The sequence below is a fragment of the Aulostomus chinensis genome, chromosome 15 (genome assembly GCF_037954235.1).
Source record: "Aulostomus chinensis isolate RoL2024-O1b breed Wild chromosome 15, RoL_Achi_v1.0, whole genome shotgun sequence".
In the NCBI taxonomy this organism is placed as follows: Eukaryota; Metazoa; Chordata; class Actinopteri; order Syngnathiformes; family Aulostomidae; genus Aulostomus; species Aulostomus chinensis.
In genome coordinates, this window is record NC_141334.1 from 23,772,069 (window position 1) to 23,796,731 (window position 24,663).

The window sequence follows — 24,663 nt, forward strand, 5'->3', positions numbered from 1 at the left end:
TGAAGGGGATACCCCATCTCTGAACGCCTCTTCCAAGATGAAAGGTGTTTTTCTCATCTTCGTCAGAAAAGAGGATGTCTTTGAGCTTCACATTTCTCTGCAAGCATTTCTTTCATATTTGATCATCAACCACACTCTTTCATTTACTGAAGCGAGGGTCGTGGATTTTTAAGAACCACGCCCGGCTGACCGCCCCACCATGAGAGCAGAACATCCCCACTCAACCTGGAAACATATGTGACAATGAACAGCCAGCCTGCAATCTGCATATGACCAAATGTGTACTTTAAATATACATATTGATATAGTCTTTGATGATGAAAGGGCCATTTGCCACTAGAAACACACCTGTAAATGTCTGAAGACACTATGAATACTCATCTTTGTCCCGAGAACAAAGGCTGTAAATGTCTGGAAGTCCTGCTCCTCCTGGCTCATGGTTACAGGACTTAGATGTGAATTATACTGCATGAGTCTTTGTCTGTATAACTAGAAACAGTGATGGAGCCTGCAGGAGGACAGACTCTGACTGAGCACGCTCACTGCAGCTGATCCTGCAGCGACTGTGAGTTATGAGGCGTAATAAACTGACGAGTTATTACAAACGATGAGGCAAAAATAAGCGAGTCTTCATCAAAGATGTGAACGCTGTCTCTCATTTTCTGTCTTCTCTCACTCACACACACACACACATATGCAGCAATATGTGTGAGTGTTCTGACCTACCTATTATATTTTCTGAAAACGTGAAAGGATACTATCCCATCACTTATGGAGTAACTGCCATCACTCACAACTATCTGAAACTGTTCAGGTAGTGCTGTGTGGGTGTGGGTGTGTTGTTAAAACCCAGGATTGTATTTGTGTTTTAGTCCTTTTATAAATAGATAATGTATAGTTATGTTTTATTGGGGGCTCATCACTGAGAAATTGAAACATCATTGAAACAAAAAGAGTAGACTGAAACCAATGGCATCCCCGCCCAAATAAACAGCGAACCAGCATAAAACTCAGCACAGCTGCCTGGTTTGACCTTTGTAATGAACAGCCAGTGTTGATCCTTGAGCTTGAGATGCTAACAGCTTGAGATGCTAACAGCTCTAGCTGACGAAGCAGTGCAGAAATGCGCACATATTTCTAGTTTAAGAGCATATTTCGGGACATTTATTCAGATTTTGATTAAATTTATTTCTTATTGCTAAAATCACATTTTTTACAGCAGACAACAACAGAAAAATGTGCGCATACCTTTTTACGTCGTCATCCAACAATGGCAGGTCGCTGGAGCCTCTACGGGGACATAGTGATGTAAATAAGACCAAGAGGAAAAGGCTGGTTTGAAACAAGGCATTCAGGCCGCTTAGAATTTGGGCTTTTTAAATTTGCTGAAGTTTTACACTCAACAAATAGATGTATAATGCAACAAAGCAAACTTAAAAAAAACAAAACTCCAAAACAACAACAACAACAACAGAAGCGCAATATGGTCTCTGAAATGTATGACTGGGATCACTTGCAGTACCATTTCCAAGTTTTCCTTTTGTTCCATCATCATCTCAGTGACTTGCAACTATAGATTTATGTGTACATCGAAAGTGATGAACAAAATGCGTATAAGGACTGTAAATGCAGCCAGAGCAGAAATATGTGGTCAAATGTGGCAATGCAGACAAACTGTCCTTGCTTTTGGTTTCATGTGTCTGTTGTTCTAGGAACCACACCTCAGTTCAGTTAGTGAAATGAATACTTGACCTGAACGTATTATTGATTACAAAAATTAAATATAGCTTGATTTGTATCCCTCATGGTATATCACCCCTTTTGCAACCTCCTCCATCTTGGCCATGTTCCCTGCACAACAGATTCCCAGCATAAAATAGACCAAGGAAATAAAAACTTGATCAACCAAGTGCAGTACCCATAGTTTGAAGGGTGGCGCTATGGGTTGTGTGATGTAACAACCAATCACAGTGTGATATTACTACAACCAGATGCCTGCCCCTTTACTGTATCTAGTGCAGTGCCTGGGGTTTGATGGGCTTGGATCTCTGGGTCTTGATTTGACTTTCTGGTTTTGATCTCTGGGTCTTGTTTTAATTTGTGGCTTTGATCTCTGGGTTTTGTTTTAATTTGTGGCTTTGATCTCTGGGTCTTGATTATGAATTCTGACCTTAATTTCTCGGTCTTAATTGTAAATTCTGACTTGTCCTGGTCCTGGATTATAAATTTTGATTTAGATTGTTGGGTCTTTATTGTAAATTCTGACTTTGATCCTTTGGTCCTGGATTATAAATTTTGATTTAGATTGTTGGGTCTTTATTGTAAATTCTGACTTTGATCATTTGGTCTTGATTATACTTTCTGGCTTTGTTCTCTAGCCCTGGATTATAAATTTTGACTTAGATTGTTGGGCCTTTATTGTAAATTCTGTCTTTGATCACAGCCATTTTGACTTTTATCACAGTCAGTGCTGTACCAGGCATCACTGTTGTATTCTTCCCTTCCCTACTACCAAGCCATCCAATCATAGCGTGACCCTACAGACACACAATATCAATCAGGCTGAAATCTCAGACCCTTCACCATATGATGTTTTGATGTTTTGGGATGTCACACAACCCATTCCTCTGCCCCTCACGGCACAGAGGGAAGCACTGTTAACTAACAACAAAAAAGGTCCCAGATTCCAGATCCTGTCATCCCAAAGCCTTTTTGTGTGGAGCTTGCATGTTCTCCCCGTGTCTGCGTGGGTTTCCTCTGGGTGCATCGGTTTCCTCCACTATCAAAGGTGTGCGTGTTAGGTTAATACACCTGTCAGTGCTCCTGACCTGGACACGGGCAGAAGATCTGGAGTTGGTCCACAAGTTCTTCACACGACTGCTCACCGCTGCGTTGAAGAAGGGTTCAATTCAGAGCATAGGTTTCTTTTACAATGTGACAATAAAGACTTCCTCTTCTTTAACTGAGCCAGATGCTTGTGTATGACACACAAACAGAGCAGCTTTTATTTCAGCCTCAGCCTATTTAAAACAACTAAATGGTTTAACGGTTTGTACTTTTTTTTTCTCATTTGCAGCTACTTGTTTCCTGATGGTCGCAGTTACAACCCAGACCTCACTGGTTTATGTGAGCCGACGCCTCATGATCACATCAAAGTGACACAAGTGAGTTTAACTGACATGATTTCAACCAGCCAGTGAATTTCTTTACTTTCATTTACCAAGCCAGGGGATACTCAAGCTCAGTCCTCTATGTATGACATTTGATTGTGGAAACGATTTAAAAATTACTTGGGAAAAAAAAAATCCCATGACTCCCTGCCTATCATAAATGAGCCATAATTCTTTATCATGTAATTTGTTTTACATACTTTAATCTCTGTGGTAAATCAAGAGCACCAGATTTCAGCGTCAACATGGGGGGAAACAGTGTGTAATTGATGCACATGTTGTTATATCATGCCCCAGATTACTAACAGGACTTCGCTCTACTTGAACAGGAGCAGTATGAACTCTACTGTGAAATGGGCTCCACTTTCCAGCTTTGTAAGATCTGTGCTGAGAACGACAAAGACGTCAAGATCGAGCCCTGTGGTCACCTCATGTGCACTTCGTGTCTTACAGCCTGGCAGGTATCAGAATGAATTATGTTGCACTCGTAACTCATTAGGAGGAGAAAAAAGCTTTGAACAGGGGGGTTTATTTTTGCCTTTGAGCCAACATCACCACAACTGAAAATGTAAGAATGGAACGTTTTAGCTGTATGATGAAGCTAACTTTTATTCAGTTTTACATGGAAATGAGAGCAATATAGAGGAAATAGATTCATATACAGCCTCCAGTGAACGACACAAGGTCCCTCCCTCATTTCCTTTCTGTTTTCTTGCATCTTTCTTGATCAAATTTCCACAATTCTGGAGGTAAAAACTGAGAATACAGAGTAGGTTTCAGTCCTTCTGCTTGTGTTAGCCTGCACTCAGAACATCGCACTGCACGACTGTGTTAACCGTGCTGGTGGACTCAAGCCTGCACCCACAAGTGCATGGGTGATTACCTTTCTCTAATTAGTCATCAGCCAAAGACTCCTTCCTGTCCTTCCTGTTCACCTCCATCTTTCACACCTCTCTCCTCCTAAGTGTGTGGAGGAAGATGCAGAGACAAAGATATACGTCACATGTTCTCGTGTGCATTCAATTCAGGGAGCATTGGAGGATTTCTTCTGTTCCCCTTCAGTCCTGAAGCGATCCCCCACCAGCATGTAAGATGAGTGTGTCTCTGAGGGGGTAAAAATTCACTGATGTGCAAATTGTTGGCCCTTAGTGCACCAGTACGACTCTGATGTTCCTATGTTTCATGTCTGGCATCAACAAGCCGTGGCTGTCCAGCATTCTGTCCTCCTGCACCTCTCTCTCTCCCTCTGTTTTACATGAAACAAAACAAAAGCCCCCCCTCCCATTGTTTTTGCTCTTCAGTCCCCTCAAGAATTGTCAGAAATGAAAGAGACATCACACCACGAAATGTTCATAAAGCACAAGTGTAGATTACGTTGAGGGTTTTTTTTTGAAGAAAGATGGAAAATGTTGCAGTGGTGTACATAAGAGAAATACAGCAAACCACATCCAGAGATGTCACACAGTCACACACCTGCAGCTGCAAGCAGGAGAGGTAACATCTTCCTCTGCATAGTCAGATTCGGTCACCAAAACCACAACACAGACTTCATACGAATCGGAGGATCAGAACGTCTAATTGACAACACATGAGTTTGAAGTTCCAGATTCTCATTTATTGAATCTCATGAAGCTACAAATGAGCTTCCTCTTCGACAGCTCTGGAATGTTCCCTCTCTGTCCTCGCTGGGGTTGAAACACCTCAACAACATTGAAAAATCAATGCTATATTATTGCATTCTTGTGCATTGATTCGATTGCGTTTGGCATTTTCGATTTATTGCATCAGACATATTATTCACCATCCAACTCATGTGAATAGATGCTACATGTGCCGTATTCCTAAGATTTTAGATTGCTTAAATAAGCCATCATGTACCAGACAGACGGTCATTTTTTGTGTAGATCAGGTCGGCATCAAATACCAGCTTTGGGGTGTGGTGAAACTGTCCCTTCATCAAGATTGAGAATGAGATGTATGAACACTGGATTTTAATCACTTGAAAACATGTGAAACCAACAAAATATCCACATCAGCTGTTGCCAATATTCTACATCAAATGTGATGTTGTTTGCCAGCTGGGACAGCAATGATTATAAAAATCTGGATTCCGTTATCTACTTGATATCACACAAACATCAAGTGATTAGTGAACTGGTATCTATGGTCCCGCTCATGAAAAGCCTTGGAAAAACCTTGGTTGAATTGTATGTGCAGCATTTTGGAGCGCACACACTCATGTTTGGTTTGGTGTTTAGTTCTCAATAGGTTCAATTTCGTAGCTACAAAGCTTGCAAACTTTTACTTGCATAGTTTTGGTGGCTTTGGCCTGAACAGGTTTAACCAAATGAGTGCCGTCCTTCCAGCTAAATTCTCTCCTCTTTAAACAGCAGGAGTCTGTCGCACCCACATTACCAATGTTTGTTTGTCATCTTTCCTGTTATGACAGCTCACGGTGACCCCCTCCTCCACCATAACCTCAGCCAGTGATTCAGTGATGTATGTTAGCCTGAGTGTGTGTGTGTGTGTGTGTGTGTGTGTGTGTGTGTGTGTGTGTGTGTGTGTGTGTGTGTGTGTGTGTGTGTGTGTGTGTGTGTGTGTGTGTACGCACGCCTCAGTGCCAGAGTATTTTCCTTCACAGGTCAGACGTGAGTGAGTCAGACAGAAAGAGGGAACCCTCCTACCCTTTGACAGTGACTAATGCAACACTGGTGTGCTCGTGTCATTGACTCAGTTGTGGTTCCCCGACTTTCCTCTCAGTCCGTGTATTAGTAAGCTGACTTGGAAAGCTCCTGCACTCACAGCTGGCTGATGATCTATGTAATTCCACATCCTGTTGACTTAAATGACTGCTTTTTCACTTGTGTCTGTGCAAAGTAAAGCCACTTGAGGGTTCCCGTATTCTAGCTATGAGTTAGTTTTTACACTGAATCAATGCATGAAGGATGGCGAATCAGAATTTCTGTGTCTCGTTCTCACCACGTAGTTTAGTTACATGCGCAGTAAATATAGGCAAGCTTGCAAAAAGAGCAACTTCTGTATCTGTTCTCCTCGAATCATAATCTATGCACACCCATTACCATCAGTTAGTATGATTACTGTGTTTTCAGATTCATAATTCATGCTCATTTCATGCCAGGATTTGCAGCCGAGGGCTCACTGGTCAGAGAAGCTGCATGATGATCGTTGTGAATGTCGCTGTCTGTCTCTCAAGCTGCGTGGTTGAGCTGGTTGGTTTAAACAAGAGAGCACACCGTTGCTGAATGTCAGCACATGATCTGTTAACCGAGACCACGTGCCCATCTAGCTCTTTGTATGCCCATTTGGTTTGCCTGGAATACTTCACAATCTTTATTCTTCTAATGTCCTCCTCTTATTTCTCAGGTAAAAGGAATAGCAAAGAATGTTACTTTGTGTTTGCTTGAAGTTTCAGTAGAGTCACGGCAATGTTATGGTGAGTGGTGTAAGCATCATATTTACGATTGGCCGCTCTGCCCTCTAGTGGTTAAAAGAAGTCACACGGATGCAACTCACTCTATTTGGTAACTTGCAATGTCAGGGAACGAAGTTAGAAATAAGCATTAGGTTTTCCTTCTTGTCTGTGAGATTAATTTGAGAGTTAAAAAAATCTGTGTGTAAGAACAAATGTATGCATAAGAACACATCATGAATGAGCCCATCGTTGTTAGCTAAAAATATTTCACTGTGCTCGGCGATGGCAGATGATTCGGTCTAGTCAGCAGAGGGGGGCTCATGATTCGAACCCTCTTCACTTTGAGCAGGAAATGTATTCACGTTAGATACTCTAAACTATGCACATCTAACACTGCTATACCCTGCTGTGTACTGTATGTTCAAGGATAACGCAACTTCTAACTTCACCATCTCACTCACACACACACACTCACTCACACACACAATTAAAGTATCTATCAAGTATCTTTTTTAGCGTGCGGAAATTTGTTTGATATATTACAGCATGAAATAATTCACCTCTCGTGGGCCGTTGTCAGCAACATGTCTACACTCTTAGGGGCCGGCGTGATGCCCCACCCCCTAGACTTTTACCATAACCTTCACTATTGTCTTCCACACAGTAACTGAAGCAAATTTCCACTGTCTTGCAAGGCTATGGTGTGTGTTATTGTGGGGAAGCAAGAGGTATAATTACTACCGACTGTGTTACGCATGTTCTACACCAGTGGTTCCCAACATTTTCAACTCATGGCCAACTTTTAAGTCTCAAAAATTTTCACCATCAGTGTCCTGTCTGGCTTTCCTTTGAATTGTCCCTGTTGCTAGCCAGCTATCCATCCGTACACTCCAGTTTCAGCCATCGGCATCAAACGTAAACAAGTCAAGTGCAATGCGGTCCGGCCCATAACAACATTTCCTTGTCACATGTCTAGTAATTGAAGGAAAAACAAGACAAAATAATAAAGATAATATTTAAACATTTTAATATCCTTATCTACCTTATCTATATCTACTAATTGCAGAGTTAATAACAAACAAACACCAAACCCAATTGAGGTAAGTCAGGTTGAAATCGTGATAATGTGTAAACTACACATCTATGATGGTGTATAGCCTGGATGTTAAAACCAGAAATCACTAAATCGGCTGGACAGGAGGATGTATTTGATATATGTCACCCTACTTCTAACCTTTGCATTGCAACCAGAAACAAAGCAGAAACAGTTTCTCTTGTCTGAGTTGAGTATTTTGTGGGTTAAGTTCTGTGTGTTGCTGGAGTTTCTTCAGTGACCATCACACCCTTCTCCTCCCCCCTCCGGGCTACTTTCCTTTTAACCTCCCACTCCTTCCCTTCTCCACCATTCCAATTAGGATTATATTTCAAACGTGCCTTTGGTGCATCCCCCACCAAGTCTGCAAACATATGGCTGCCACAAACGCAGCTTTGTTCTCTGTAAATATTGTCTGTCTTTGATTGTAGCCCCTGAGTCAGGACAAGAAGAAACAGTCAGAACCCAAACCCCCTATTTTCTTATTTATGACCTGTGACAGGCGACGGGGAAGTAGAATACGAACATGTGGTCAACGAATGCCGTAAAGTTGAAAACTGTTTTCCCGGGAGAGAAAGCATATGTTGTTGACTTTGCCGATCTTTTCATGAATGGAGGAAGAGAGTGTAAGATAGTGTGGCATTAATGAACCGCATGACTTTGACATATGCATGTAATTGAATGCAAAAACCATGTGTAGAACATCCTAAGATTATTATTGGGTTGTTTTGACATCAGCTGCCTCAGTTCATGATATTCCATGAATGTTCCAGGAGTCAGACGGCCAGGGTTGTCCATTTTGTCGCTGTGAGATCAAAGGCACAGAGCCAATCATTGTGGATCCGTTTGACCCACGTAACGAGGGCAACAAGTGCTTCTTCCTGGACCAGCACAGCTGCCCCATGCTGGAGCTGGATGATGACGAGGACCGCGAGGACTGCTTGGTCATGAACGGTCTGGCCAACATCAGGAAGGTAAGGCTTGAAGTGCTCGTCCTGGTCGTTCTGAAGAAGAAAACCGTGTGTGAAAAATGGTATTTTGTCCTCTTAGAAAATGGTTTTATCCAATTATGTGCTTTACTCTACTTGAAGCACTGTGCAGAACGGCAGAATTCCCCCATGGTATCTCCCAGTTCTTCACCTGTCAGCCAGCACAGAAAAGCCCACATAGGAGAACCCAGCCACTGTGTGCAGCACCTCGGACTTCCCCCAGTCCCTCCACGACTTGACCTCATCCAGAAGGGCGCCATCAGCTCCCCATCTGCCAGTCCCACCGGCTCTCCAAAGGTCAGTTCCATACGGTATATTAAAGTGGGGCCCTCTATGTACCGGGCCATCATCATTAAAGTTAAGCTTCAGCAGATGGCCTAAAAAAAAGATGAAATACATATAAAAAAAAGAAAAAATTAAAGTAATTGCTTTAGAGCGGTACTTAAAAAAGAGCAGAAATACAACCACAGGTGGAAGTAAACACCGAAAAGATTAAATTAAAGAAAGGAATTCACAATTTTAAGAGAATAAAGAAGGAGGAGTAACAACTCTCCTGCTGAAGAAGTTCGATGCTGCACCGGAGCGCTCTGATGGCTGTAGTTTATGTACAGTATGTTTGAACTGATGTGAAAAGTTCATTTCTTTCCAGTTGGAGTAGACTTGTAGAATTGTGTGAAGTCTTTGCACAGCAGGTTGAGCCATGATTGATGGAGACGGTTGTGCATTTTTCCTTAACATTGGCCTCTAGCATGCCAAATAGTGCACCGAGGAGAATCTTTACACAGACGTGTGACATGAGTCGTAAGTTAGTATTCAGTTAATAAGAATCCGTCCACCTCTTCAGTCTTCTCCAGGCATGTCCAGGAAACAGGACAAGCCTCTCCCAGCCCCGCCTCCTCCTCAGAGGGACCCACCACCACCGCCACTGCCCCCTGATCGTCCTCCACCCATCCCCCCAGAGTCGCGCCACTCCTGGTTGTCCAGCTCTTTTTCCTTATCCTCTTCTACTGGTGCATTGTCCGACGCCCAGATGCCCCCCGATGCACGCTGTGCCAAAGACAGCCACTTGGCAGACGCTTACAGGGCTGGGGCCGAGTACTTGCTCCAGCTGGGCTCTGCCAGCCCCTCCCATCTAAACGGAAGACCTCTCAGTTGTCCTTCTGCAGGATTTGCAAGGTTACATCACAGAATAGATGGAGCAGGAAACTCAGACAGCACCAAGGTAGGATGAGTTCTCAGGCCTCTCATTTGATTGGTTGAGGTGTTGGGCCAGCTCTTTCGACTGATCATCTCAGTATGCCACTGGATCGTTCACTATTCAGTTTAGCGTTAATATTAATCACTCACAGAGGGGACGCAATGGTGACTTTCAGGATCCTCTGACTGTCCTGGTCACAGCACCTGCAGGTTCTCATTTGTGGTTCGCAATGAAATGTGCAAAGAACTGTGTCATGATTGGAATGCAATCATGCTCTATGTGACTTTCCAAATTTAACATTTTTGACGTTCTTTGACCTTCATGGCAGCCTAACGAGGCCACTAACATGGCTGGTACTTTTATATACTGTTTTTCAGCCTCTTGGTCATGTGGCCTCTCATCTGCTAGTTTGTAGTGACTTGACAATTGCGTCCAATCCATGCTGGCTGATGACAATTTCACTGTTAGGGAAATTATACACACACACACACACACACACACACACACACATACATATCAAATACATGTAAACTCCTAAATACTACTAAATGACTGTCGTGCTCAAGAAGGACATATCACTGAAGTTCATGAACTGAGTATTTAGATAAAACTGTACTTGGTACTAGCAGAACACTGCAGAGCACACATGCACACACACACACACACACACACACACACACACACACACACACACACACACACCCTCCCCCAAGACACTCTTTGATCTGAGAGTGACTCATCACCTGTGAACATTTTCACTTTAGGCAACAATTTTTATTTCAGAGGTGTGTACCCTCTGCTTGGCATGTAGAATATTCTGTAGCATATATATATATATACTTCAAATAAAGGTCAAGTTCGCTCCATCTACTACTATGTAGTCATAGTGGTAGTAGTAATGTTAGTAGTTGTGGTAATAGTAGTTGAAATGTTGTACTAGAAGTAGAAATAATGAGATCCAGTAGTTGCAGTTTTCATTTTAGAAGTAGTAGTAGTTTTAATGTTTGAATTAGTGGTAGAAGTAATATCAGTGGTTATAATAATGTTATTAGTAATGTTAGCAGTAGTGGTAGTGTCAGCAGTATAAGTCGTAGATTTATTGAACTGCAAAAGTACCTGCATTTGGTGTCGAAAGGTGAGTATTTTTTACAATAAAATGATACACCATTAATGAAGTATTTAAAGGTGAAGCTGCAGTCCTGTATTAACAGTAGTATTTGAAGGAGAGTCCCTGGTAGCCCATTAACAAAGTATTCACAGGTGAAGCCGCAGTGCTCCATTTCTAAAAGTATTTGAGGGTGAAGCCATGTGCTCCATCAGTAAAAGTACTTGAAGGTGAAGCCATGTGCTCCATTAGTAAAAGTACTTGAAGGTGAAGCCAGGGTAATCCATCAATACAAGTATTTTAAGGTGAAGCCACGTGCTCCATTAATGTAAGTGTTTAAAGGTAAAGTTGTTCAATTAATAAAAGTATTTGAGGGTGAAACTCTGGGTCTCATCACTAAAAGTATTTGAAGGTGAAACGCGCTGGTCTATTAGTAAAAGTATTTGAAGGTGAAGCTCTGCTGCTCCATTAATGAAAGTTTTAGAAGGTAAAGTTGCAATACTCCATTAAAAATGTATTTTAAGGTGATTTAGTGGGGCTCCACTGGTAAAGTTATTTGAAGGTGATGCTGTGGGGCTCCATTAGGAAAGTATTTTAAGGTGTAGCTGCCGTGTTCCATTACTAAAAGTATTTGAAGGTAAAGTTGTGGTGCTCCATTACTAAAAGTATTTGAAGGTGAAGCCGCGGCGCTCTTGATTGCATGAGGTTCTCAGCAGCATTGCTTTCACGTACCAAACAAAGAAAGCGGTTGACCCTGCTGAGCTCCCTGAATTGATCACTTGAGAACACAAATACACGTAGAAGTATTCTTGAAGCCGCATTCTTTTAAATTGCTTTGAACGTGACGTGAGTAGAATAGCACAATGTGCTTCCTTCATGAGATAGAAGATGTACTCTGCTGCATCCCACCTGTATTCACTACGTGCCTGCTCGTTCTCTAATTGTGTGCAGGTCAGTGAAGGCTATGACATCCTCCCCTCACGGCACTCGCCAACCCCCCCATCTTCCCTGGCCAGCAGCCACAAGCAAGTATTACACAATGGTCCCGACCACACAGCACCGTTCTCTCAAGGAGTTTCAACACAAGGAGTGCGAACGACTGATGATCTGCCTGTTGAAGATTGTGAAGTGTTAAATCGACACCAGTCCCCGTATTCACTAAACATATTCCAATAAAGATTATGAAATTAGCGGCGTGACTGAAGAATATGAAAAAAAGAACAATATAATACATAACAAACTGACTGGTCAGGTAGGTGATAGCTAATTATATGCTATATCTCGCTATCCAAACTAGCGGATATCAGGGCTTAGCAACACATGAATATAATGTTTAGGTTGTTATGTTAAAGTAGATCTTGCCTCAGATTTGAAATCGTGATGTTGTTAAGTTCATGTCCGGCATGAGGCATGTGGCTTTGTACGGTCTGGACTCAGCAGACCACATGACCTCTCTCCCGCACATGGAAATGCTCTTTCTTTGGCTATGAAACAAACAAACAACAACCATGAGTCCTGCTGTTGAAGCGTTTAGATGCTATCCAACCATGACGATGACTGAGTGTCAGTGGCGAGTCCTCTCAGTTGCGTTCTTTGCTTGATGCAGGCCACGCCTTCGTCAACGAAGCCCTGAATGCATGGCTAATGTTGATGTGATCATGGCTCCTCCTCTTCTGCTGATTTAGGAGCTGGTTCAGGAATGACTTGGCAGTTTTTTTGGAGTTTCTCCTAGATCAAGTCAGGAGCTACTTTTAGTCTGAGGATGCTATGTGCTCTCTATACAAAGTGCCTTGAGATTACGTGTGCATTATTTGCTATTATAAATAACACTGACTTGTATCTTACTCTTTCCCTCAGAACTGGAAACTTAACTGTGAACAATACTAAATGTCTCTAACACTGTCAGTCAATCTTTTCCCTTATCTTTTGCCCAAATGAACTTCCTTGAGAAACATGACCCCAGTGAGACCGCAATAATCCACTTCCACACCTGCTAGATCTTGTTAGCCTTACTCTCCTGCTCCATCTCCTGTCTCCTTTTATCCCCAAAGTCCTTCCTCTAAGCTTCTTGCCTCTTCCTCTCTTTTTTCTGAGCTTTCAGACCCAGGGACATTCGAGCAGCTAGGTCTCATCGCTTCAGGAAATGTTCTGGTTTGAACCAGTCTTGAAAAATGATAGCTGGACAACTAATAGACTTTTAGCTGCTGGCCGAATTCGGTTAGGCTTGTCTGTATGTCAGACAATGTTTGAGGGATTGAGCTGCCACTCTGATGAGGCCTGAGCAGGATGGGGAAGCTCTGTCTCTACTCTAGACTCTTTATCCATCTTCTAGTGTCCTGTGGGGGGGGGGGGGGTGCTAGAGCCCGAGGGCGAGTCTTCCTGGACAGGACACCAGTCCAGACAACCAATAATGCTCACACTCACACCTACAGAATATTTCGAGTCTCAAATTAACCTAATAACTGTTTTTATTGTGAGGGTGAGAACCCATGCAGGTACAAGTAGTGCAAAGAAAAACTATAAACACACACACACACACACACACACACACACACACACACAGAATCAGTGATAGCTTTGACGCTATAGACATCATTACACAACACATGGCTCCACCCCTCACAAAAGCAAGCAATGCACTTTTGGGGACCAATTTGCATAAATTTCACAGCTGAAATTTTAATTGATTTACTTCATTACTAATCTGAGTAAGCAAAGTAGACCCATGTATCATCTTGATGTCACTTGTAGGGTTTCATGGTGAAGATAGTAGAATGGACAGAATGAGTTATGAAATATCAGTGATAGCAGTTCAACTGTGATGACGAATCCTGGTTGTCTCCCAGACCCTCGAACCCGTTCAGCGCTCCTGCGGCCGATCAGCTTCAGGGAGGGACAGGGAGGGAGGAGGATGACTATCAGGTTCCTTCCTCCAACCTCTGCCTGAGTCAGGCTCCCATCTGCATCTCGGTCCCCACCAGGTACCGACCAGCTGAATCTGGTGAAGTTCCAATGCTGATGCAGTGAAGTCAGTTTCATTAGAGGTCAAAACATTTGCTTTCTCTGCTTCAGGCACTTTGAGAATGGGTCCCCGGAGCCCCCCATGGAAGAGAAGAAGCCCAGGCCTCCCGAGCCTGGTTAGTCCTGACAACGGCAGAAATTATTCACACATTACATCTGCTATCTTTATCTCCAAGACAAATGGAACATACAACCCTGCTTGTGTCCCTCAGGTGGGCCCTCAGAGTCAGTCAGGGCCTCCGGGCTGGCTCACTCCACCCTCTGCCCCTTCAACACCAACAAGACACCCTCTGACTATGACATTCTGCTACCCCCCCAAGGTAGCCCTCCCCAGCCAGAACACAACCCGCCTCCTAGTCTGTCTCAGCCTCCCTGTCTCAGCTTGTCTTCTCAGTCCTCCCAGCTCCTGTGTTTCCTGTGCCAGCAAGACAGCACACCTTATTTATCAGGTGGACAGTCTTAACTATGAAGTACAGTTTTGTTTGACCTAAGAACAATGATCTCCCGCTGTCAAACTGCTAATGTCCACCTCACCTGGTGAATGAACAGTCCATGAACTCACTAACATACGACCCATACACAGCGTCATCTCCATCCAGATTTTTCCACATTTTCTCATTTGAACATAAATGAATGTACTGTACCCATTATGTACTTATACTGTATGGGACTACTGTGATCGTCACTAATATAACTGTTTAATTGTAAAACTGCTTGATTAGATTTAATCATTGTCTTTGCTCTTTAACTGCCCCTCGCTGTTGTAAACATACCCTTAAGAACTGAATCTCAGGACATGTCACTCTTATTTTCAATAGACTGTGCTAGATCGCCTTCGGGTTTTTTGGTCATTGTTGTAAGTTTTGGATTATGGCATTTTCCACAAACTTACATGACTCTTATATGCCTTGATAGATTTCGTTCATCCCATCGTCACTTCATTGTTTCACTGATGAGCAGGGGAGGATGATGGAAGCAGCACTTTGCCGTTAAATCATTACAGCGTAGCTTTCATTGAAGTTTTGGGACCCCGGTGAGGTGCACGTGGTCCTCAGGAGGCATCATGTTCACTCAGTTTAAAACATTAAGAACAAACCCAGTTGTTGTGCTGGTCTTACTGGTCCAGCCAGTAATAATACATTCTGATCCAGGTGACAGTGAGTCAGTCGTCGTCGTCCTCCTCCTCCTCCTCCTCCTGTAAAGTCCTCTCTCAAAAAATCCTGAGTTTTTGCCAGCTGCTCTCCAGCATCTAATCCCACTGCCGGGGCTGCACACGCCTCCTGGAATTAGTAGAATCAGTGCGGAGCAGAGAGCTCAGTCCTCTCTGTGGCTTCTGTTTCCTTGCAGCGGTGGGAGACCCTTTCAACAGCTGCCATCCATCCCAGCCTCCACCGCCTCCACCGGCCCGACACAGCCTGACAGACCTCTCCTCCTCTTCATCCTCCTCACCCTGCAACTCCTCCATATCTTCTGCTGTCCTTGCACAACCACACAGGCCGTTGTCTGGGCACGAGCACTTGCTGTTAACTCCTGGTGAGCCAGCAAGCATAAATCTACTGAGTCAGATATTTACTTGTTTGCACGCTTCAGGCTTATGCAAATTGAATACTTTTTCTTCTCAGTGGATTGAATGTTTGCCATTCTGGCCGAACTGTGACAACAGCGGGTATCATTTACCACTTTTTAGACTGACAGGTAGCATCGGTACAGTTTTAATAACTTTCTTTGTGTCTTTCTGTTGTGCAGACACAGTGTTTGACATGTTGAACAGCGCAGCTCCTCTGCCTCCAGTCAGACGACACACAGAGAGTGTGCGATGTTCCAGAGGCTGCTTGGAGTATGACCACCTCCCGGCCAGCCAAGGTAGAGACCACCTCCCTCCGAGCCAGGGACTCCGTGAGGACATGAACACCTCTGCTGTAGCTCCTACAGACAGAGACTAGCCCAACATCCATCCATCATCTGTCCAACCAACCATCCATCCATACATCCAACATCTCTCTATCCACCTGTCCATCATCCATCCATCCAACATCCATCTGTCCATCCAACCAACATCTGTCCATCCATCTCTCAAACATTCATCCATTCATCCCTCTATCCATCTATCAATCCATTCATCCATTAATTTGATTGATCAATGTCAAACTTGTCGTGTGTATTGTGGCGCCTCCAGATAAATGCTGCACTCAGTTCGAGGTCTGGGGTCTGAGGGTCTCAGGTCTGAGATGACAGCCAGGATTCTGCCTGGAAAGCTTTGATGCTCTATGACATCATCGGGGTGTCAGAGAGGGTTCGTGACGGCCCAGTACTCATGGCATGTCCATGAAAGCACTGGCACGACATCAGGAAGAATAATGCAGATGCAACATTCTTTTTGTTTATAGACACGTTTACCAAAATGTTGTTAAATTAAAATCTTTTAAATGCCTGTCACAGCCAAAATGAATACTAAAGTATACAGCATACTGGAGATGTTAATACAAAACACAAGATGAATATTAGAGTTGTGATGGAGGACAGCTTATTAAGGCAATTGGAACGTTGCTATTAGACTCACTACATCTGCTGTCAGGACATAATACACTGATTTAGATACACCAACCACTGCTAGACTTACCTTTAGATCAGATGGATGGATGGACGGATGGATGGATGGATGGACGGATGGATGGATGGACGGATGGATGGATGGATTCTTTCTTGATCCCACAGGGAAATTCAATAGATCATCCTTTACTATTCTGATTCTGATTAAATAAAACATAAAGTCCAAATGATCAACATTAGAAAATGTAAAGCTAAAGGCAAATGTACAAAAATATAGATGAATAAAAAATTGAGTGAATGTCAAGACTGACGATGGGTGCGATATTGCAGCATCTGAGTGCTTGCAAGTTGTTAACACTTACTGGAAGTGACTAGTGAGTTTTTGCTGGTCCAAGTCTTTTCTTCCATAATAACAATAACATGCTCATTAACCACGATTGATAAACATCCTGCTGTTTGTATGGCGATGTTCAGTAGGGTCTGGAAAATCTACAGGGAAGTCTGGGAGTTCGAGTCTGAGAAAGATTGGAATTTTAGATTGGAAAATGTGTAACAACCCAGAATATTGTTTCACCTCACCGCTGACTGGAGGGATGACCTCAGTCAGCACGAGGAGGAGGAGCCTGAATGTTCCCTTTTACTGCCCACTGTTAGGGGCGCAGACACAAATGTGAAGTGCAAAGCTTCAGAAGGCTGGTCTTTAATGACATGCAGTGATTATACCCACTGATGACTGTCTCGTGTCTCTGCTTGTGTGCCTCCAGCATTTTTCCACTAACACCATTTCTCCCCTTCTTTCCCTACAAGGATCTATGGAATGTTTGCAGGCCCCTGCCAGGCCGCCCAAGCCCCTGCCCAGGAAGACCCCTCCAGACATTCATCCAGGCAAACCCCACAGCCTGGAGTTACAGAACATGGACGCCAAGATTGCCAAGCTGATGGGGGAGGGTTATTCCTTCGAGGACGTGAAGAGGGCGCTGATGATTGCTCAGTACAAAGTTGATGTGGCCAGAAACATTCTGCGAGAGTTTGCCTTTGTGGCCCCGAGACTGAACCTCTAGTCCAGAGACAGTGGAAGGGGAGACGACACTGACGCTGTGCCTGTGAGTGGACGAACTCTAAAGGGCTTCAAACTGCTGACCAGCAGAAACAAAGAACATTTTCAAGGGAGACTTGCCTTTTGTTGCAAAACAGAACATGTGTCTGAAATGAAATGATGGGAGAACATGGAAATAGGTGGGAAAAGAAGTAGGCAGGTCACAGTTTACACTGAGCTTTGCCGGTGCTGGTCTCTGGTGTCTTCAGTGCTCAGGTGTCTGCTTTGTCTTGGGTATTAACCTGTTTTGAAGTCCTGATCCTGCTACTGCTGCTGCTATTGCTCCTTTCACATCACATCACACACACACACACACACACACACACACACACACACACACACACACATACACACACACACACACACACACACACACCTTCGTTTGCAGGACTTTTTAAAAAAAGAAAAAAAAAGAAAGAAATGTCTAGCTCACGTTAGCTCACATGCTCAGGCTGATGTTAGAAGTCCTTTTAATTTGCAGCCACTGGGGGGAGCCAGACTCCAGTGTTCCTTCCTTCACTCATGTTCTCCTCTGCTCTCTATGGCGTCATCAGATTATACTTCACCTGCCAGTCTTAAGAGGAGCTGGAGTGGTTAGATGGAGCCAAAGGATGCCTTATTGATTAAGTTTCTCCCAGACCAGGAGCAGGCTGTCTGACAGCTCAGACAAGTGGACAAAAAATTTAAAGAGAAAGAGGAGGAGGGTGGGTGGACCAGAGGATTAATCAGCTGAGGCCTTTTTTAATTTCCTCCCTTCATCGGAGGACTGTAAGTCTATGAATGTGTTTGTTCTGCATGAGTGAGTTCTACTTTTGTACATGTTAAATCCTCGCAGGCCCTTAAGTGATTAAATGGTGGGAAATGGTTCATGTTTGGACAATATATGAGTTCCTCCAAGTGAAAACCAAGATGATTGTGCCTGAGGCCGAGCGAATGTGCTGTGTAGATGAGCGAGCCCAGAGACAATGCAGCCGTCACCACTTCAAAAATAGTGGAACTCCCCCACCCTTGAGGAATCACTCCGTCTGATCCGGAGTGTGAGCCAGCTGATCGAGCTCATCTGCGTCCAACAGAGACAAACAGGAACCTGCAGAATATTTCAGCTGTGAGACTAGTCATGTGCACCGTCCCCGTGTAGTTCTCGTGGAAAGTCACTAGCCTCCAACATAACAACCCGTGGATTTGGTTGCAGGTTGTTGCTTAGCTATGCAGACGAACTTGTGTGTCGGTTCTGATAACGATGATTCCGAACACATTGTTTGATTTCTACGCGTTTGCTGAATCTGAGCTTCAGTTTAGAACCTGTATGGGTCTCCAGTCGCTTGTGTTTCTTGCCCGTCAGCTTTTCTGTGACATCACATCATGTTTGCTGATTAACTTTAGTGTCGCGCGTCATTTTTGTGCATCTGAATTGAATGTGTGCAGGAAACATTTGTGCCAACAGAGAGCTGACCGACTGATGTTTCCCTCCTGACAGCGTCATGATGTCATTCTAATGATGTCAACCTCACTCGTCTTTATCAGGACTGCAGAATCGTAGTTGAAGCAGGAAATGGAGCACCGAGGTCTGTGTTGTGTTGTTTTTCTGCAACTAAGCAGAATAATTCTGAGTGATCCTTCTGTTTATACATAGTTTCCTCCATGTGATGTGGAACACACTCACTCACACACTCTCACACACACATGCACAGCACTTGACCCACCTCCTCGCCCATTGTTCCTGCAGATATTATCAGGCCATCAACATTCATTTGACATGATGAATTGTAGCTTTTGTTACAGCCTAAAATTGCTGATTGGTTCTGGTCCTCTGTGACGGAAGCTGAGAACCGAGTTTCAGATCCAGCGCTGACACTGGATTGCCCTGGTCACTCACGAACCGGACTGGATTGGCTTTGGTCCATTTCTCAAATCATCTTCAACTTTTGCCAAACAGTACATGCATTTATTGAAACAGTTCATAGAAACAAGAAAACACGAAGGACAACCTGTGAAATCCTGTTACTCAATATCCTTCCAGCTTTGGACATTAAATACTGAGGTCAGGTGACATGACAGCTGATCGTGTGGGAAACGGCAGGCCATTGCGCAGAATCATGTGCATGAACGCTCAAAAGAACAAGACATCACTTGTACAATGTGCGCAAGTGAAGAAGTGGTTTTGAAAATGTCACTTCTGGTATAAGAACCGTACCAAAGTGAAGCAGAAAAGCGTGGGAGAGAAACCAAACCCCTGTGGTGGTCTAATGTTGGACAAGGAGGAATCCTAACTGGCGTCTGATCACTCGACTGAGATGATCCATACCTGACTGACCGTGACGTCTTTTTAAGCACAACTAGGTTAGCATAGCCACCAGGTTCCTGCGTGAGTGCTGGCATGGTAACGGCTTCACAGACCTCCATTTGGGTATGGCCTCATGGAGACGGAAAGCACCCATCAGTACGTGTGTCATGGCTGCAATCTGGGAGGCATAATGTGTTTATATGGTTCAATTGTATTTATTATTTTTGATTAAGTGTAACTGAGAGGTTGTGTTCAACCCATCACTTCTCCACCCTTCCTTCCTTCCTTCCTTCCTTCCTTCCTTCCTTCCTTCCTAGAGCAGCACTTTAAAGAGGAACACCACTGTGGTTGAGTACTTGGTATGCTAATATTAGGGTCTGAGATGGTCCATGGAGAATCAGAGATAATGAGGGATGCTGTATCCAAGGAGGACGTTTACAAAGTCTCTTATCTCTTTTTATCCATTGTATACGGGCAGATTCATAAATACCCGTATCCCCTGCAGCATTACCACAGAAGTATGTCAACGGAACAACAAGCAGATACAGACACGTAGAATCAGGCCCATAGATAATGCTGAGTCATCGACTAAGCAGCTTTATCTGAGCCACTGACGAGGGAAAATTCTGGACTCCAACGTTTGATTCAAATTTCAATATTCAAATTAGTTCTCCTTCTCCGACAAGAAATCTGTTCCTCACCGCGTCTCCGAGGAGACGGTTCATGTTGGCAGTACAGCCCACGTGCAGAGATCCTAGAAATAGGGGGCGTCGATGTGAACCACACTGGTGTTCCTCTGACACGTGAGGCTTTCATTTATGCACTGGTCTGTTTTCACTTCATTCGTCTCAACGTGAAACGACTGAGTGCTCAGAATTCTCGATTCTATTGGACTCCCCTGCGAGGGACAAGTGGCCTTAGGTTGCAAAGGGCAGTTTTTATTTTCTAAATCCATTTTCATATTAATATGCTTAGGTGACAAAAAAAAGTGTTGATAATTATGTAAAGCATAGAGTAATGTGCTATTAATTTATACATTATTAATGCTTTTATTTTTTAGTTATTTTCATGGACAAGTAAATAAAAAGTCATAATTTCTTTGTCGTATTTAATATTTTGTGTGAGAGTTCCTGCATGAAATGATCGGAAGTCTTGAGAGAGTTTGACTGGCTCAGCAGAGAAAGATGGCGAGCGGGGCGATAGGAGACAAGTGACTTTAACGGGACAATAAATGAAAGTGAGAAGCGTCCTTCGTGTGTCAGAGATCCCTGCGGTGCTCCATGCCGCCTAATCTTAGTTTAATCTTAAACTCAAATATATTGGTGTATTTGAAGACCAAAACTATTAGTCTGTCTGACATGGTGGGGAGAAAGAAAATCCATTGACAGCATCAAACCAACCCTCTGGTCTTGTGTTCAGAACCGCGGGTTACAAATGCAATTATGTGTTGTTTCATATAATAAGTGGTTTGTACACACATCAGCTTCACGTACACATCAGTGACTCACGTTCCTTCCTGCTGTGAATGCATTTTACCTCAGTCAAGCAAGCATTATCCTGCTCTCAGATATTCAGGTTGCTCTTTGAGTGCTGGCATGAATTGTAACTTTTCAAATAATACCTAAAAAATGTCCACAAATCAGAGACCAAGAGACCAAACTCTCAACTGTGTATCATTTCTGTCGAGGAAAACTCTTTCAACACACACATTTTCCATTATATTCTCGTCTTCCACATTTTCCACATACTTTTTCACATCCAAGATTTCTAAACTGTAAAAAAAAAAAAAAAATTCAAATATAACGATGTCCGAGTTCCCTAATCACTTTATACATATATAGGAAACCTCACCATAATACCTGCAATAAAGTATATTAATATATTAATAACAGTTGTCCTGATTCCAATGAAACTTGCATCCAAGTACATGACTTCCTCATGGCTACGTAACATGCTGAGCATCATTAGGTGTAAATCCCCATCCCATCAGGTTCCTTAGGTGTAATATTCCACCTTAACATATCCAGCCAATGAGATGGAGACGTTTGTTGTTCATGACACAGTGTCACCTGCAGGTGGTGCTATGAAGTGCTCCATAATTTACAGCAGTTGCAGGAAAAGCACGGGGCGCCTTGCAGGATTGCTGTTCTTTCATTCGCAGGGTTTTTTTTTCCAGAGAGTACTGTGACTTCTCGTTCTCGCAGAGTCAAAGCATTTCCACATGCAGCTGGTTGTCATGGATACATTGTGTCTCTAATGGAGTCTTCAGGTGTTAACTGAACCCAGGTTTTCCCAGTCTAATGCATTTAACCTGCTTTGTGATTCAGACCCCTGCTCCAGCCCCCTGTGGTGTCCGTTTAGTTTTCACTCTCTTCATTTCAGTGTGTGAAACGTTAAATGCAGAGACATCATCTGACAACTAAAACACATCTGGATGCAAACAGATTGGGTGTACCGCCTCTATCAATCTGTCCCCGACGAGAATGCAAATACCAAACAATCAAAGGAACAACATCTCTTCAACATTCCGCGTCAGTTCTCTGCCAAACATTTCAGAGGGATGTGGACAAGCACTTGTGTTTCTCATCATCTTCCTCATCTTTCGTACTCGGTTGGTTTCAATGCTCATTCATTCAGCTGCACCAGCAACACCTAAACAGCGCAGCAATAAAGCAAATAATCATTGAACACAGAACCTTTTTTTTTTTTTTTTTTTCAAAATGTACACTTTATTGTCAACAACAGTACAAAACAAAATTTTGTATTTACAACACTATGGCCTTCTCAATTTACCCTCTTTGGTTTCACTGCTGACCTGATAACTTGAAAAGGAACAACAGGCGAGATAACGTAACGGACGAGGTGCTTCAAAATGTTCACTGCTTTCCTGTGATGGCAGCCATCCCATAATAATGCCGTTGTCACTCTGATTGATACTAGCTGGGGAAGAGCACAAGGCCTTGTTTCAAAAAAAGAACAGAAGGAGAATGTATTCATATTCACATCCATTTCTGGTTACTTCAAGTTAGGGTTTAGTGTTTAATGACGATCAACATCCGGAGCTTTGGCACGCCGAAGCACAGGATGTCTCACCTTCTTGCATGTGCTGACGTGTACAGATTTATGATTCAAGGTGAAAATATTACAGACTATGACAAGCAGTTATTTTTCAGATGCTTATTCAGACTGGACAGAAGAGTGGCAATGGTCCTGATTGGCTGGGATTTGTCAGAAACACTTGTATATTTTTGAGGTTTCAGCCTCGATGCTTCTGAAATAAAACTCGGAACCTTTAAATCAGAGTTTTTAACTTTGAACTTAAGCGTCAGCTGTAACAAGGCTCATGATTCCTTCTAAAAGGGTTATCTATTCGCTTTCTTGTCTGTTAAAACTGCGGTGTTGCATTGTGGGATGAACCACGGCAGACACACACACGCACACACATCTTTATGCACCTCATTGTAACTGCCACAGTCTTCAGTTTGGGTCATCCTTCACACCACTGAGCTAAAAAACATCATCCAAGTTGGAGAATGAGCGAAGATACTGTACACCTGATTCACTCTCCTGTAACGCTCCTACACACGGTACCTTCTCATCACGTGATGATGTCTTAACAAAAACATTGTGCATGCTGCAGCACAGCCACCCGGGTTGGGTGCACACAGAATATAAATACATCGAAAACACACTCGCAAAAAAAAAGAACATTTAGATCTGGCATCAGTAAGGCGGCTCCGAGATGAAGACATGGAAGTCTGTGACTGCACAACAATGGTCTCAACTTAGAACGGACCTTTGCATGGTGGTTGGGAGGGGGGTGAAACATGAAGGCAGCACAGCTGGACTACCTAACAAGAACATCCGCTTGTGTCTCTTGCACATTTCCATTGAATCCATGTCATTTTGTCATTTCAGATCTTTTTTTTTTTTTTTGCAGCATAAATTAATTTTTAAAAAAGTCCCTCAAAGTAGAAAAATGACAGAATCTAAAACTCGGAAAGAATTACTGTCATTGAAAACAATGGATGAGTGGTTGGTGTGTCTCCCTGCTCCACTTGACCTGCATGCATCTGCTTTTGGTCTGGCAGGGCAGGGAGATGCCACAGTTAAAATTAACTGCAGATAGAAAATATTCAGTACATGCAATTCTTCAATTAATATTAAGATGTGTTAACTTGTGGGAATCCATTAATTTTGATATTCATTTGCCAGTGTGTTCACACCCATGGTAGAGATGTTGAGGTTATCTTCTGGAAGTCTGAGGTTTTACAGCAGTATATTGTTTCTCTCTCACCACAGCCAATAAAAGAAGTTCAACTGAAACAAGGAAGAGATTAAATGTTTTCTACAGGCCTGAAGAAGTGTACAAGGACCAACGAAAGGGCAAAGTAAGACAAAAACAAAAGCAGCCACAAAAGAACCACGCAGCCTCACAGAATCTCTAAAACAAAACATAACAAGGAGCATTCACCAGGAACACGAAAAACAAAATGACACAGTAATACGAGGCGCCTCAGTGCAGACGGTCCAGACAGTGAGGTGGGACAGCAGGGACAGCTGTGGGTGGGACTTGGTGGAGGACTCGGCTTGTAGTCATGTATCTGGAGCCTCGCGGAGCACGTCAGCAGTCAACTGGGAGTCGATATTTTGATGTTGTCACAGCTTCTCCCACACAGAGACACACAGAGATTCACGCTTAATAATTATCTCGTCACTCCCGA

At 43.3% G+C, this 24,663-nt stretch overlaps 2 protein-coding genes across 7 annotated transcripts in view; one reads left to right on the forward strand and one right to left on the reverse strand.

Moving 5' to 3' along the window:
• Positions 1-21,039, forward strand: part of cblb (Cbl proto-oncogene B, E3 ubiquitin protein ligase) — a 56,662-nt gene extending 35,623 nt beyond the window's left edge. For 3 of the 4 annotated variants that reach the window (XM_086179206.1, XM_086179204.1, XM_086179205.1), the window contains exons 8-19: positions 3,077-3,164; positions 3,500-3,631; positions 8,470-8,670; positions 8,788-8,982; positions 9,530-9,907; positions 11,940-12,013; positions 13,835-13,969; positions 14,061-14,125; positions 14,222-14,329; positions 15,357-15,542; positions 15,756-15,872; positions 17,367-21,039. In XM_086179206.1, the coding sequence (XP_086035332.1) occupies positions 3,077-3,164; positions 3,500-3,631; positions 8,470-8,670; positions 8,788-8,982; positions 9,530-9,907; positions 11,940-12,013; positions 13,835-13,969; positions 14,061-14,125; positions 14,222-14,329; positions 15,357-15,542; positions 15,756-15,872; positions 17,367-17,620 (1,933 nt within the window). In that variant the 3' untranslated portion in view covers positions 17,621-21,039. The remainder of the gene's footprint in view (positions 1-3,076; positions 3,165-3,499; positions 3,632-8,469; positions 8,671-8,787; positions 8,983-9,529; positions 9,908-11,939; positions 12,014-13,834; positions 13,970-14,060; positions 14,126-14,221; positions 14,330-15,356; positions 15,543-15,755; positions 15,873-17,366) is intronic. The other variant, XM_086179207.1, reaches the window with a different exon arrangement.
• Positions 21,040-22,638: 1,599 nt separating this feature from the next.
• Positions 22,639-24,663, reverse strand: part of alcama (activated leukocyte cell adhesion molecule a) — an 86,792-nt gene continuing 84,767 nt past the window's right edge. For 2 of the 3 annotated variants that reach the window (XM_086179210.1, XM_086179209.1), the window contains one exon: positions 22,639-24,604. The gene's annotated coding sequence lies outside the window, so the exon portion shown is untranslated. The remainder of the gene's footprint in view (positions 24,605-24,663) is intronic. The other variant, XM_086179208.1, reaches the window with a different exon arrangement.